General features: G+C 40.0%; 1 protein-coding gene across 2 annotated transcripts; it reads left to right on the top strand.

The window, feature by feature from the left end:
* Positions 1 to 513: 513 nt before the first annotated feature.
* On the top strand, positions 514 to 6,919 carry LOC128133345 (uncharacterized). Of its 2 annotated transcripts, XM_052770684.1 has the most exons (3): positions 514 to 1,814; positions 5,513 to 6,225; positions 6,291 to 6,919. In XM_052770684.1, exons 2-3 carry the CDS (start codon positions 5,520 to 5,522, stop codon positions 6,752 to 6,754), a joined length of 1,170 nt encoding a protein of 389 aa, XP_052626644.1. In that variant the 5' UTR covers positions 514 to 1,814; positions 5,513 to 5,519; the 3' UTR covers positions 6,755 to 6,919. The 2 variants fall into 2 exon arrangements, with proteins under 2 accessions (XP_052626644.1, XP_052626643.1); XM_052770683.1 differs by lacking the exon at positions 514 to 1,814 and having other exon boundaries at positions 2,791 to 6,225.
* Positions 6,920 to 16,937: the final 10,018 nt, after the last annotated feature.

The raw sequence follows: 16,937 nt of genomic DNA, 5'->3' as shown, positions 1-16,937 counted from the left end.
GATAAGGTGTATGATTTTGATAAAGTCTTATCAAAGCAATCTTGTATCAGAAATTTGAACTTTGGTAAGAAAGTCATTAAAGTATTGATTTCTAGAAGTCCATCTGATTTCTGAGTACATGGCAAAGCTAATGGGAGCATAAGTCTTATGCTAATAAATTTCATGTTAGTGGGAGCATGTTAATTATGATAAGTATTGCAAGTTAGCAATGTTAATTATAGAAAACAAAGTTTCATTTGAAAAAAAAGTTGTTTTGCTATATTTAACGGAGAGGCAATTGTACTTCATTTCAATTCTAAAAGCTTAGATTGAGGTGTTAATTGTCTTTAGTCAAGGTTATATATATATATATATATATATATATATATATATATATATATATATATATATATATATATATATATATATATGAATTTTATGTTGGAGTGGCTTAACATAAGGAAATTCTATATATGGGTCCATTATTTGCGTTCTATAATTCGATTATGACTACGTCATTCCTTTTCGTAATCTGAATTATGAGAACTTGGCAAATAGACATAGATATATTATAGCAAAAATATTGGTCTAGTATCATGTCTTTATGTGAGACATCATGAATCGTGTCCCATATGCTTCGGATATAGGATCGATTTAATGTGCTATAATATTCATCCTTTCTAAATTTTCCAAATGCTTTGGGCATTAAGGGGGAAAATTATAGAATTGGATATGACTAAAATGATTAAGAAATTGTCGAGAACAATCTAAGGTTTACCAAAGATTGGTTGCTCATGGACAGTTGGAAGTATAGTGTTAAATTTTGGAAGGACCATATTGGCATACTCTGAAAGGAGGAAACTCTTGTTCAGAAGTGACAGTTAAAATGGGAATATGTAATTGTTTCATAGGTGGAAGTTATTCAATTTGTGTAAGTTTAGAAAAACTTAATGCAAGATGGATATTTCCATGGATCTGATCTCCATTGGAATACTCTGTAATGTCTGTTGACAAGTCTTTGTGACTTTATGCATAATCATTACAAGAGGATCATGCATATAAGTTTAAAATATAACAGATTTTGGTAAATGGTAGGAATTTGGAATTCTTACATTTTCGATAAGGATTTGGGAGTGTGAAAAGAGAATCATTGGAATTATGTTCAATCAGTCCATTTCACAATGTAAAGATCATAGACAAACTTACTATGCATACTTGGTGTATGGCATGACTAGTGTTTCGAAAAACATAGGGTACATGCTTGGAGCATGGGACAACTAGTATTTTTAATTCAAGTATAAAGTTGATAAAATCGAAACAATGAATAATGAGTAACCAGTATGGTGATAAATAAAAAGTGTTCTCTTTATATTCATAGGTTCCGATACCATACTAGATTCAATTATTCTTGTGTTTCATTTTGCATGTTTTGACTTCCAGAATAAACTAGGTCACTGTTCCCGAATGACTAAGGTTTTGTTTGTTTTTTATTAAAAACCTCTTCAAACCTCTTCGTGCTGCGCGGCGCAGCACACGCGCAACACTTTCTTTCCCGCAGCTGTTTGTTTTTTCACAGCCTTCAAATTTAAAAACCTCTTCCCGTCCTCTGCTTGGGACAACACTTGAAAATTGCTTCTAACCTCTTCAAAACTAAACCCTAAAAAAAAGCGGCCACCTCCATTCTTCCAGCAAGTCGATAGTCGATCGTGAGCTACCTTCTCTCGACATCGCGTCTTCTCAGACTAGTGATCACCGGCGCAACGACCACCGGCGCAGCCACCACCCACCGGCGCAACCCCCACCGGCCTCTCCCCTTTCGTCGGTCGTCCTTCCAGGTTAGTTTTCTTGTTCTTTTTTTTTTCCGTTTTTGGCTGCTGAAAGCAGCGATTGTTTTGAATGATTTTTGGCTCCGTTTTTGGCTCCTGAATCAATGAACGATTTTTGGCTCCTGAATCAATGAACGATTTTTTTTGTGCAACTTCATTGGTGTTTTACTTCATTGTTCATGCTTCAACTTAATTGTTTGATTTTTGTTGTTGAATCTTTGATTTTGCTTGTTGGTGCTAATCTTATCCAATAGTTCATACCTTATATCAAATAGTTGTTCTTGAATCTTTGTTCTTGCCCCAATTTCTTCAATTTGTGCTTAAAATGTCATATGTTGTTGCTTAATTGTAATGAAATATTGCTGAATTGTCACTAATTATTGCTGAAATGTCACAAATTGTTGCTGAATTGTCACAAATTGTTGCTGAAATGTTGTTCAAATGTCATAAAATGTTGCTGAAGTGTCATAATTGTTGCTGAAATATGAATAATCTTTGTTGAAATTGATTATGTTCATCATTACAAGTTGTAATTATGCTGAAAGTTGTTGGTATAAGGTTATGTGTGCTAAAGTATGTATTCCATATGGTTTTTTTATTAGCAATGGCAGATAAACATACATGGACCAATGACCAAACAAAATTCTTATTGAACACTTGCATTAAAGAAGTACAAAATGTAGGTAGAAAAGGTTTGAGTTTGCACAAAAATTCATGGAACAAGTTAGGAACAGCTGTTAAGGAAACGTTTGGTGTGGATTTGACTCAAAGACAATTGAAAAACGCCTATGACAACCTTAAAGCCAAATACACGGGATGGTTATACTTGAAAAACAAAACTGGCAACCTTTACAATCCTCAAACAAACACTTTTAACCTAACAAATGAGGAGTGGGAGGACTTTAAAAAGGTATATATATATATATATATATATATATATATATATATACACACACACACACACACACATATTAATATGTATTCTGTTTATATAGTTGTCATTTATTCTTATACTACTTTTGTTACATTGATTGGGTTTAGGGACATCCGAAAGCCGCTTCTTTGAAAACCGTCCCATTGTTGTTTCCAGAGCTTTATGCAGAACTCTTTGATGGAAATAGTGCCTCTGGTAATCTCAGCTATGCCACATCCCAAACACCATCGGGACATGGATCATCTTCTTTCCATGTCACACCACTGCAACTTATGGACACCCCTTCTGTTAACATAGATGAGGATGATTTCTTTTCCAATCATACCACTCAGCCACCACCTTCTGCTGCTTCACCTTCTAGTAACCCCAACAAAAGAGCTAAACCCTCAACTCCTAGACCTCGAGTGTAACACCGTAAATTTCAAAACAATTTTTCATTTAAAACTAATCGTTTAATTCTTAAAAAAACACTTTTCTTAAAATCTCATTCATAATCGAATTGCAAAAACATAACTCCATTTTCACTTGCATAATAAACCAGGATGCTCTGAATATGACTCTTTCTCTGGTGTGTACAATCGAGTCGGTGCCGTCCCGTGATCCTGAGAGAAACCTGAAACACATAACACAAAACACTATAAGCACGAAGCTTAGTGAGTTCCCCAAAATACCACACATAACACATATTAGCCACTCGAGGCTATAACTCTATGGGTCCGTGGACCCTACTCTATGAACCCTCTGGTTCTAACTCTGTGAACCTTCCGGTTCTAACTCTGTAAACATGCACAACATAAATCACATAGAAATAATGCAGTACAACACATAGCATACAAATACTCTATCACATAACTCTGGTTACCTACTCAAGGTAAAGTATAGTGAGAAGACTCACCTGGCAAGCAGAAAGCAGATATCCCCACACTTGAATCTCCAACTCGCCACCGCCTAACACATAAGGCAAATACTCTCATGAATATAACTCTCGAGACTACAATCAACCCTCTCTTGGCACCCTCTTCAGGGTAAAAGACCATTTTACCCCTCTCTTGGCCCAAAGGCCACATCGCTGACCAAACCCTAAAAGTCAAAAAAAGTCAACGATCAACTTTGACCGGACTTGGCGAGTGCACTAGGGCGACTCGGCGAGTCTATACGTGTCCACTGACTCCCTTGGATCCTCTCTTGACACGTCGAGTATTTCTCTGACTCGACGAGTTTCACCTGGCATAAATCGTGGGGCCACCACGACTCAACTCGTCGAGTCTCAAGAACAACTCGGCGAGTTCCGGCTTGACTCAGTCCCCCCTGACTCTCCCTGAATCACTGAGTCGACCCCTCAACTCAACAAGACCACTCGCTGAGTGGTTACGGGCAAACTTCATGCTACTCGCCGAGTCTGTTCTTCAGACTCGGCGAGTCCATGCCATGCATAACTCAAACTCATTTCTAAGGTCAGATCTGTTCCATACAATCATAGATCTGGCCTCCCCAGGCATGATAATCACGTAAAGTCCAAACCTTGGTGCTCAAACAACGACTATTTGCTCCTAGGTGATGTTTTAGCCCCATATCTCATAACTCTAGGTCAAAACTCCCATGAATCCTCATAAAGCTTAAGGAATAAAGCTTCTCTGGACCTCTATGGATCTCATCCCAAGACTCATCACAAATAGGGACGAAATGGACATCAAATCTAACCAACAAAGGGGTCAAGAAACCCTAACCCCCATGTTTATCATGACAACAGAAAAGGAAGCCAAAATATACCTCTAAGATGATGCTCTGAGCTCCAAAATCGAAGGATGTCCACCTCCCTTGCCTCCTCTTAGCTAGAATCTCCTTTGCCTTTCCAAACAAAGCTTCAAAGTTCAACAATGGCCTCTTCTCTCTCCCAAAACGCTCAAAATCTCTTTAGGGTTTCTCTCTGGGGTTGGTGGCCGCAAATGACGGCCATAAGCCCCTTTAAATATGTCTCAAACCCTGGAAATTAGGGTTTCATTAAACTGCGTGGACTCGCTGAGTCCAGACGTGAACCCGGATGAACATCCGCGACCATACTCGGCGATTCTTGGCTCCAACTCGCCGAGTTCCTCCTTAAACACCAAAATAATTAAATAAAATAATATACCTGGGAAATCAGGATGTTACATCGAGCTAGTGCCTCACCTGAGCCACCTTCTAGTGGCTCCCCTAAAGCTTCTATTACTGCTGATGATTTAGCATTGGAGATGCAGCAAGCTCTACGACATTTGACTCGAGGGCCAACAATTTCCCAATGTTTAGAGAAACTAGAGTTACTCGAGTTAGGCCCGGTTGACCCTCTACGATTTGCTGCTTATCATATTTTTGGAGGGACCATGAATATGAGAGAGATGTGGGTAAATTTGCCTAATGATCCACAAATATTAAGAGGGTGGATCGAGATGACAGCTACAAGTTTAGGAGTATTGAAGGATGGAAAGATTGTCCATTAAGTTTACATATTTGAATTTGAACTATGTGGTTATGTTTTTTGGTTATTTGGTACTTGGATGTTATTTGTAGTATGTGGTTATTTGGTACTTGAATGTTATTTGTAGTATTTGGAATTTGAGCTATGTGATTACGTATTTTGGTTATTTGGTTATGTTATTTGGTACTTGAGTTTTATATTTTTTTATTTGGTACTTGAGTTTTATATTTTTTTTTATTTGGAACTTGAACTACGTGATTATATATTTTGGTTATTTGGTACTTGAGTTTTATATTTGGTACTTGTGTTGATTAATAGGTTCCTAATGGATCACGACAAAAAGATACTACTCATAATTCTAATGTACTTGTACGTCCGCTACTTTTGGAAAAGGGGTGTAAAACGAGTGCGGGACAATGATTCGGAAATGACGGGACATGAATTTACATTAGAGTTACTTCACCGTAATCCTGTACAATGTGTGGAAGTGCTACGCATGTTCCGTGAATCATTTGTCCGACTATGTGCTCATTTTAGAGTAAACTACGCATTAAATGATAGCAAACATGTGTCGGTTGAGGAGAAGATGGCTATGTTTTTGATGATGATCGGTCATAACCAACGTTATGTGATTATCAAGCGGAGATTTCAACACTCAAAGCAAACAGTTCATAAGTTTTTTCATGAAGTGTTGGACAAAATGCTGCTTTTCGCACATGACATTATAGTGCCAACTTCTTTTAATCCGAATCCAAATATTCCAGGACATAATAGGAGGCTACGACGGGTGTTCAAGGGAGCAGTTGGTGTGCTTGATGGCACCTTGATACATGCTGTTGTCCCTGCAAACAAACGGGATTTATATAGAAGTAGGGGAAAAGGTGATTGTTACCAAAACATATTGGCAATATGTGACTTCAACATGATGTTTACGTTTGTTGTGGCCGGTTGGGAAGGGATAGCACACGATTCTAGAATTTTATCAGAAGCATTAGCAAATCCACATGCACGATTCCCGCTTCCACCACCAGGTAAATTTATGGTTATTGAAATAGTTTTATCTTAGCTTGAAAAAATAAATGACTTTTTTTTACAGATAAATATTATCATTGTGATGCCGCTTATGCAAACATTCGAGGTTTTATGGCACCGTACCGTAATGTGAGGTATTGGCTTGGAGATTTCCGTCGAAGACGTGCATTAACGAATAAAGAAAAATTTAACCATGCACACGCAAAACTTTGGAATGTCATTGAGCGTGCTTTTGGTGTCTTGAAAGCACGATTCCCTATATTGAAGAGGATGGCACCATTCTCATTGGTTAAACATCGAAACATTACCCTAGCATGCTTTGCGCTTCATAATTTTATAAGAAGAGAGGGACTACGTGATGTGTTTTTTGCACAATATGACAAACCAAATGTCTCAGTTCGGAATAACAATGCAGGCGTTGATAATGATGAAGATGAGATTCCAACACATGGTACTGCAGCGGATCGTGAATATATGACTCAGTTAAGAGATGAAATTGCCGAACAATTGATGCAAAATATGGAATGAAAATTATTAAAGTTTGGTTGTATGAATTTTATTTAAAAATGTTATTGTAAGACTAATTTGGTTGTTTGAATTTTATTTCAATGTTTTTAGATTACAATTATTAAATTTTTGGTATTAAAAAACTATTATCGGTTTATTAAATTATTTTATTTTAATTTTTTTTAATATCTGCATCGGTCTGCAGCCGTTAAAAAAACAAACATGCTTCTCATTACAGTCTGCAGCACTTTTGTCACACGCCCAAACCTGAACGGCGGAAACGTTCGGGAGCGGATGACTTCATGTGGTAACGTAACAAATGAATACATAGTAAAGAAAGCAATACAACCATCATATATATAATTGAAAGTTTACTTTTGTCTAAAGTTACATGTTCAAAACCAATTACAATATGATGTAAAAAATACGAGATTTAACTGGCGCCGCAACATCCCTTCATCAAAAGCGTAATGAATACCTGAAATTACTGATTTCCTGGGACATACAAGTAATTTTGAAAGAGTAGATCAGCATTTAAGCTGGTGAGTTTCATAAGTATTTAAGTGACAATGTTTGTATGAAATGAAATGTTTTGTCTTTGTTTGTTTGTGTTTAGAAAATCCTATATTTTCTACTAGTATAAAAGTAGCCTTCACTCAAGACCAATGTTTGTATCTAAAATGTATGTAAGTGTAAAATAACCAATATGTTTGAAAAACCTAGTAAATCAATGCATTTTTAATACCCCATGTGAGTTTTATAACCATACTATTGACTCGGAATGCCTATACACAACGTTCTTCAGGCGTTGGAATGTTATGACGTTTGTCACCCCAAACGGTGGACTGCAGCTAACAGTCAGGGCGCGGGTTGTCAAGCCCGTATAGATCTATACACAAACACCATGCTCCCCCTCCAAGGGATTCTGGTATATAATACAGGACTTGAAATGTGTACTCGAACGTACGTGAAGTTAGTGTCTCACAAAACCGTGGTATAAAAACAGATCTACTTGTTAAAATGTTACGTTTGTTCTTGTATACGAAAGTGACTTCTTGAAATTCATGTCTCTAGTACATAAGAGTTAGAAATTTGTTCGTAAAACTATACCTATTATAGTTTTCTAACAATATGTCTCGTTTGTTTAGAAATACCTAGAAAAGGAATCATTTGTTTATGAAAGCATAGATTTTTGGTGTAGAGTCTAAGATAGACAAGTATAATCTACGAAAAGTTTAGTTTATACATGCATTACAACAAATTTATATTTCAAAAGATAGAATTCTATTTTAACATATGTTATATATATGAAAGTTCCTTAAAAGTTTGTAAATCGCATGTGATTTGAATATATGAAAGCATATAAAAGAGTTCTTTATGTAACACACGATAATACTCGTGTGTTTTACTTGTAATCCCCCCCTTGAAAGCATATAAAAGAATTTATAAAATATTTAAAAGGTAAATTAAGGGGTATGAACTCACTTGAAAGTTTGAAGATAGCGAGATGGAAAACCGGGCAGAGTTTCGTCTCGGGAAACAGATTTTTCTCGGGATTCTCGGGAATCTCGGGAGTAAAATCGACCCTCGGGACTTGAGCAAAAAGACCAGAGCTTCGGGTTTGAACGGGCACGGAAAACGAGGCAAGATTGTGAGAGAAAGGAGAGAAATGAGCATTTTTCTCGGAAGCCCTCGCATTCTATTTATAGGAGGGCTGGACCGCCTCGGTACGCGGGGCGTACGCTCGTACGCAGCGCGTACGCGTACGTCATGCATGACCGAAGCCTCGACTGCCTCGGCTTCGGATGGGACGGATCGGATGGGGAGGCGGGTCGGATGGGACGGCGGGTCGGATGGGACAGCGGGTCGGACGGGTCGGAAGCCTCGGATAGGGCGACGTGGACGATCAGAGGCCAAGTCTCTCAGGTACGCAGCGCGTACCTCGGATGAGGACACTGACTCCTCTTCGGATAAGGCCCGAATTTTGAATTAAATTAATATATAATTTATTTAATAAACTTCAAAAATTCATATCTTCTTCATACGAACTCCGTTTTCGATGGTCTTTATATCCACGCGTAGGTGAGACTACGCTCTACAACTTTCGTTTAGACTCCGTCGGCAAATTCCGAAATTATTTTTTTATTATTTATATTATAACTCATCGTGTTTAAGGAATTTCTTTGAAAATTCATAACTTCTTTATCTGATGTCGGTTTTTGCCCGACTTTTTACCTCTGAAATACCATTGTCGAGACCTTCGATTCTCGTTTAGGTCATTCCGGCCAAAAGTCGCTCGATCTCCGATTCGAGTTTTTAGCTGTCTGATGCTAAGCTGAACTTGGAAAAATCATAACTTCGATATATGAAGTCGGATTTGGGCGTTCTTTTTACGTACGATCATGGTTTAAAGACATTTAAACATAGAAGGAATTTAAATAGAACTATTTGTACATTTTATTATGAAAGTAAATTTTATTACTCAAAAGTGGTTACAATACTTTGACCTTTTTAGGTCATTACAAAGAGTTGAAATATCGGGTTGTCACATCATCCCCCTGTTAGAGAGAATTTCGTCCCGAAATTTAAAGTAGTAAAGATACTAGTGAACATGAAAGAGATGAGGGTACTTTTGTTTCATCTGATCTTCGCGTTCCCATGTGAATTCAGGTCCCCGCTTGGCGTTCCAGCGAACCTTCACGATGGGTATGCGACTTTGTTTTGTTTGTTTGACCTCTCGGTCGATGATTTCTACTGGTTCTTCCACAAAGTTGAGGCTCTTGTTGATCTCGATCTCGTCGAGTGGAATAACAAGAGTCTCGTCGGACAGACACTTTTTCAAGTTTGAGACGTGGAAGGTTGGATGGATGTTACTAAGTTCGCGCGGTAGGTTAAGCTTGTAAGCCACAGGGCCGATTCTGGCAAGAATCTCGAAAGGCCCTATGTATCTTGGATTTAGTTTCCCAAGCTTTCCAAAGCATATTAAACCCTTCCACGGTGAGACCTTTAATAAGACGTGGTCTCCTACCTGGAATTCCAAAGGTTTCCTCCTTTGGTCAGCGTAGCTTTTCTGTCGGTCTCTAGAGGCTTTCAATCGTTCACGAATCTGAACGATCTTCTCTGTCGTTTCTCGTATGATTTCCGGACCGGTGAGAGTGCTTTCAGGAACTCTTCCTCTAGCTAACTAGGTATCGCCAACTTCAGTCCAGCACAGAGGGGATCTGCACTTTCGACCATAGAGGGCTTCAAACGGAGCAGCCTTTATGCTTGTATGATAACTATTGTTGTATGAAAATTTGACAAGGGGTAAATGGATATCCCATGCCTTTCCAAAGTCAATCACACAGGCTCTCAGCATATCTTCTAAAGTTTGTATCGTTCTCTCACTTTGCCCGTCTGTTTGTGGGTGGTAGGATGTACTCATGTCTAGCCTAGTTCCCAGGGAACTTTGTAGTGACTGCCAGAATCTTGAAGTGAATCTACTATCTCGATCGGAGATAATGGATATCGGAACACCATGCAGTCGCACTACTTCCCTTAAGTAAGTTCTTGTAAGCTTCTCCATTTTGTCAGTCTCCTTGATGGGTAGGAAATGCGCGGATTTGGTCAATCTGTCGACAATGACCCATATGGTATCGAGTCCACTTGTCGTCTTGGGTAACTTGGTTATGAAGTCCATAGTAATCCGCTCCCATTTCCATTCTGGTATCTCTGGTTGTTGTAGTAATCCTAACGGTTTCTGATACTGGACCTTAACCTTAGCGCAAGTAAGACATTTACTCACGAAGGTAGCAATTTCTGCTTTCATGTTAGGCCACCAGTACAGTTTCTTAAGATCCAGATACATTTTATCTGAACTTGGGTGAACGGAATATCTTGAGTTGTGAGCTTCGGTCATGACTACGTTTATGAAACCACCATGTTTCGGGGTCCAGATTCGGTCCATGAGATAGTAGGCTCCGCCACCCTTGACTTCTAGATTCTTTTCCATTCCTCGCAGGGATTCACCCGCCACATTTTCAGGTTGCAAAGCTTCCATTTGTGCCTCCTTAATTTGTGTGGATAAGTGGGAATGGATAGTCAAGGTCAGAGATTTGACCCTCCGACCAGTGTATTCCTTTCGACTGAGGGCGTCAGCTACTACGTTGGCCTTGCCAGGATGATAACGAATTTCGCATTCGTAGTCATTTAGTAACTCAACCCATCGTCGTTGTCGCATGTTGAGTTCCTTTTGATCGAAAATGTGTTGAAGGCTCTTGTGATCGGTGAAAATAGTACTCTTTGTTCCGTATAAGTAGTGCCTCCAGATCTTCAGAGCAAATACCACTGCTCCTAACTCGAGATCGTGTGTCGTATAGTTCACTTGTGTGTCTTAAGCTGTCGGGAGGCATAAGCGATAACCTTCCCTCTCTGCATAAGAACACAACCAAGTCCTTGATTTGACGCATCGCAATACACTACGAAGTCTTCTATCCCTTCGGGGAGGGATAGTATCGGTGCAGTGCACAAGGCCTGCTTTAGTGTCTGGAATGCCTTCTCTTGTTTCGCTTCCCAGTCAAAGGCCACGCCTTTCTGAGTTAATGAAGTAAGAGGTTTCGCAATGCTCGAAAAGTTCTTTATGAATCTGCGATAGTAGCCAGCTAGACCTAGAAATTGACGAATTTCTGTAGGTGTCTTTGGTGCCGACCAGTTCTCAATGGCCTTAATTTTGGAAGGGTCCACGTGTATACCTTCCTCGCTAACAACGTGGCCTAAAAATTCGACTCTTCGAATCCAAAATTCGCATTTAGAGAACTTCGCATAGAGTTTCTCCGTTCGCAGTGTTTCTAGGACTTTTCGTAGGTGCTGACTATGCTCTTCCTCACTTCGAGAGTAGATAAGTATATCATCGATAAAGACGATGACGAACTGATCCAAGTAAGGGCGGCATACCCTATTCATTAGGTCCATAAATACTGCTGGTGCATTGGTTAATCCGAACGGCATCACTACAAATTCGTAGTGTCCATAACGAGTTCGGAAAGCTGTCTTTGGAATGTCTCCCTCTAGAACTCGTAATTGGTGATATCCGGATCGTAGATCTATTTTGGAGAAGTAGTTCGCTCCTTGAAGCTGATCGAATAGGTCGTCAATACGGGGTAGAGGATAGCGGTTCTTGACAGTAAGTTTGTTCAGCTCTCTGTAGTCGATGCACATACGGAACGATCCGTCTTTCTTCTTTACAAACAAGACCAGTGCTCCCCAAGGTGAGAAACTTGGTCTTATGAATCCTTTTTGAAGGAGTTCATTAAGTTAACTGGAAAGTTCCTGCATCTCTGCTGGTGCAAGACGATAAGGCGACTTCGCTACTGGGGTAGCTCCTGGAACTAAGTCGATTCTGAACTCGACTTGGCGTTGCAGTGGTAATCTTGGTAGTTCTTCTGGAAAGATATCGGGAAAGTCGCGTACTACCGAGATGCCCTTGATGTCCTTCAGTTCTTGACTGGTATCAACGATGTGCGCTAGGAATGCTCGACAATCCTTCCGCAAGCACTTGCGAGCTTGGATGCACGAAATGATGCGAAGGTTTGTACTAGATTTGTCGCCGTAGATAACTAATGTTTCGTTGTTAGGGAGGTTAAGACGAACTACTTTTTCAAAGCACATGATGTCGGTGCGAAGAAGAGTCAACCAATCCATGCCGACTATGACGTCGAAACTTTTAATTTGGACCGGCATGAGATTGATTGGGAAAGAATGGCCGTCTAAAGTTAACGTACAGCCCATGTATATGCAGTTAGTGTTTTCGGTTTTTCCATTGGCCATCTCTACAGTGAATGATTTTTCTAACTTGCTAGGGTTAGGTTTAAGTAAATGAATAAAGTTTTGACTCACGAAGCTTCTCTCCGCTCCACTATCGAATAATATGCATGCATATGAATTATCGAGAAGGAACGTACCAGCAACTATAGTTGGGTCAGCTACAGCTTCGTCGTGGCCTATTGCCAAAACTCGTCCCACACCTCCGGTGCCTGCTGCCTTAGGACAGTTCCTCTTGTAGTGGCCCACCTCGCCACAACCGTAGCAAGTCTGCCCTACACCCGCACCGGGAACTTGAGTGATCGGCTTTGCGGGATCCTTGCAGAAACGGGCTGTGTGTCCCTTCCTGTTGCAGTTGGCGCACTGCATTTCCCGACAAGGTCCATGGTGGTGGTAATTGCATTTGGTGCACTTTGGGAGGTTACCTACATAAGGCTTTGTTGGGTAGGTATTTGTAGGAGCTGTAGTAGGTACAGTGGCAGCATTCACTGAAACCAGTTGTTTCTTTGCGGATTCCTAGGAAGACCCACCCTTCCCTTTATTCCACACTCTCTTCCTGCTATTGTTGTTGTTGTTGTTGTTGTTGTTGTTGTTGTTTCCTTTCTGTGGTTCTGGTGCAGAAGTGGTTGAGTTCTGATGACCTCCGTAGTCAATCAGAGATTGTGCCAGTTCTTTAGCACTTTCAAAGGTGTCAGGTTTGGAAGCTAACACGCTTGATCGAATTTGGGGCGTCAGTCCCCAGATGTACCTTTCTATTTTCTTGCTCTCGGGAGCAATCATATCTGGACAAAGAATTGCCAGCTCGCAGAATCTGTTGGTATAAGTAGCGATATCGGTACCAACCATTCCGAGAGTCCATAGCTCGTGTTCAAGCTTTTGAATCTATCCCCGTGGGCAGTATTCTCTAATCATCATGGCTTTCAGGCTCTCCCAACTTATGGAGTTTGCCACGATTAGGGTAAGTACTTTAACGTGGCCATTCCACCAAGTTAAAGCTTTATCAATAAGGGTGAAGGTTGCAAATTTGACTGTGTTGTGCTCGGGACAGGAGCAGATTTCAAAGACTGTCTCCGTCCTTTCAATCCACTGCCTCAGGGCCATCACACCACCAGTTCCATAAAACATCCGGGGCTTGGCATTGGTGAAGTCCTTATAGGTGCATTCTCGAGGTGGTCCATGACTCTCGCCATGATTGGATAGGTGTGTGCCAGATCCCGAGCCATTAGTACTCGAGTTATTGATCTGTGACATGGCAGCTGCCACCGCTGCGGTGACTGCTCCTTGAAACATAACGGCATCAAATTGAGGTGGTGGAGGTGGTGGTGGTACTGGTGCTTCCCCACCGTTGTTTCGCCTTGGATTTCTACGCGGAGGCATCCTTCAACTATAGGTTGAAAAGACAAGGATAAGAATTGCATAGAATAGAAAATGTATGTGTCTCATGAACTAAATCGCTATAGTTCAACAACAGATGATAGTATGGGTCTTAAAATAGAAGAATGAAAGTTATTTGTAAGACTGAAGGTATGAAACAAGTATTTGGTTTCACAAAGACCATTCAAGGTTCGAACAAAATACTTAACATAGTAGTAATAGTGTCACTTATATTAATATAAAAGTTGTTACAACGATCATGAAAATTTGACCCCTATAAGGGTCTCCGATTACAAAGTTCGAGAAATTTAAAGACTTTTAGCCGAGGTCCTAAGCTATAACAAAATTTGAGTCCTTGACAAGCACTACTTGCGTCGTAGGTTGCGCTTGGAGCTTGACTCCGCATCTGATTGCTTCGACTCCATTAGACGCCTATCAAAAGCGGCTTGTTGTTCCCTCAGTTCGGCGAGGGCTGCAATCATTTGCGCTTGAAATGCTTCGGTTTGGAGTTGAGCATTGTCTTGTATCTTGTCCAGCCTACGGATGTCAGAAGTGTGAACCTGCACTTCCACGTTGACATCCCGGAGTCGACTAGCTTGAACTCCAGATTGATAGGACTGATTGGCTAACTTACCCACCATTACCGGGAGTGCTCGATCAGCCGAACCTCCACCGCGGACATCATAGAAGTCCCGGCACATGCCGTAGGGAGGGCGTAGGTTTTGCTGTTGGCTCCAATGGTGGAGGTGACTTCCCCAGACGGGAGTCGGTCCTTGAAAGTTCCTTACGAAGACGGGAGGTTGAATGGGTGGTGGATCGATAACTTCCGGCTCTGAGTCGGTACCGGAGTCATCACCCACTTCTATGGGTTCCTCGTCCTCTTCGGGATCATCTTCGATCCATCCTCCGTTGCCTTGGTTGGGAAAGTAGGGGTCGCCAGGGTGGTGAAATCCAGCCATTTGACTGTACGAGAAATAGGGTTATAAGAATTGAATAAAGTTGGAACATGTAAAACATGTAAGTTAAACTAGTTTAGATAGCAAGTACTCCTATAATATTTAAATTCTTATGTTTGATTCTTGCAATGGTTTGGTAAGGCTTGACTTGTTGCTTGCTACGATCATTCCTCGATATACGTTGGTCCAATCTCGGGCAAATATAGTTGATCACGCTATATTTGTCCAAAATCTGATTACATATATCGAGTCTCAATCGTAGTGTCAACTTGTCTAAATACTTGTTGTATAGTTAGATATCATGAAAATAATTTGTGGTATGCATGTAATTGTACTTAAATGAACTATCAATTTAAGTTAAACGTAACGCTGCTTAAGCGTAAGAAGAAAAAAAATGTTTTGTCAGAGAGTATTAGTCCCTTAAGCATTTATAGTTTGTATATCTTATGTGGTTCGATATACTTAGTTCACTATAAACATTGCTCTGATACCAATCTGTCACACCCCCAAACCTGAACGGCGGAAACGTTCGGGGGCGGATGACTTCATGTGGTAACGTAACAAATGAATACATAGTAAAGAAAGCAATACAGCCATCATATATATAATTGAAAGTTTACATTTGTCTAAATTTACATGTTCAAAACCAATTACAATATGATGTAAAAAATACGAGATTTAACTGGCGCCGCAGCATCCCTTCATCAAAAGCGTAATGAATACCTGAAATTACTGATTTCCTGGGACATACAAGTAATTTTGAAAGAGTAGATCAGCATTTAAGCTGGTGAGTTTCATAAGTATTTAAGTGACAATGTTTGTATGAAATGAAATGTTTTGTCTTTGTTTGTTTGTGTTTAGAAAATCCTATATTTTCTACTCGTATAAAAGTAGCCTTCACTCAAGACCAATGTTTGTATCTAAAATGTATGTAAGTGTAAAATAACCAATATGTTTGAAAAACCTAGTAAATCAATGCATTTTTAATACCCCATGTGAGTTTTATAACCATACTATTGACTTGGAATGCCTATACACAACGTTCTTCAGGCGTTGGAATGTTATGACGTTTGTCACCCCAAACGGTGGACTGCAGCTAACAGTCAGGGCGCGGGTTGTCAAGCCCGTATAGATCTATACACAAACACAATGCTCCCCCTCCAAGGGATTCTGGTATATAATACAGGACTTGAAATGTGTACTCGAACATACGTGAAGTTAGTGTCTCACAAAACCGTGGTATAAAAACAGATCTACTTGTTAAAATGTACGTTTGTTCTTGTATACGAAAGTGACTTCTTGAAATTCATGTCTCTAGTACATAAGAGTTAGAAATTTGTTTGTAAAACTATACCTATTATAGTTTTCTAACAGTGTGTCTCGTTTGTTTAGAAATACCTAGAAAAGGAATCATTTGTTTATGAAAGCATAGATTTTTGGTGTAGAGTCTAAGATAGACAAGTATAATCTATGAAAAGTTTAGTTTATACATGCATTACAACAAATTTATATTTCAAAAGATAGAATGCTATTTTAACATATGTTATATATATGAAAGTTCCTTAAAAGTTTGTAAATCGCATGTGATTTGAATATATGAAAGCATATAAAAGAGTTCTTTATGTAACACACGATAATACTCGTGTGTTTTACTTGTAATCCCCCCCTTGAAAGCATATAAAAGAATTTATAAAATATTTAAAAGGTAAATTAAGGGGTATGAACTCACTTGAAAGTCTGAAGATAGCGAGATGGAAAACCGGGCAGAGTTTCGTCTCGGGAAACGGATTTTTCTCGGGATTCTCGGGAATCTCGGGAGTAAAATCGACCCTCGGGACTTGAGCAAAAAGACCAGAGCTTCGGGTTTGAACGGGCACGGAAAACGAGGCAAGATTGTGAGAGAAAGGAGAGAAATGAGCATTTTTCTCGGAAGCCCTCGCATTCTATTTATAGGAGGGCTGGACCGCCTCGGTACGTGGGGCGTACGCTCGTACGCAGCGCGTACGCGTACGTCATGCATGACCGAAGCCTCGACTGCCTCGGCGTCGGATGGGACGGATCGGATGGGGAGGCGG

The sequence above is a fragment of the Lactuca sativa genome, chromosome 4 (assembly GCF_002870075.4).
Source record: "Lactuca sativa cultivar Salinas chromosome 4, Lsat_Salinas_v11, whole genome shotgun sequence".
NCBI classification, from domain to species: domain Eukaryota; kingdom Viridiplantae; phylum Streptophyta; class Magnoliopsida; order Asterales; family Asteraceae; genus Lactuca; species Lactuca sativa.
Note: the sequence above shows the minus strand (reverse complement) of the source record. Positions and strands in the feature narration are given on the sequence as shown.

Coding starts and splice junctions, on each gene's coding strand:
- LOC128133345 (XM_052770684.1), top strand. CDS start 5,520: ATGGATCACGACAAAAAGATACTACTCATAATTCTAATGTACTTGTAC. Junction 6,226..6,290: donor ATTCCCGCTTCCACCACCAG/GTAAATTTATGG, acceptor TTTTTTTTACAG/ATAAATATTATCATTGTGAT.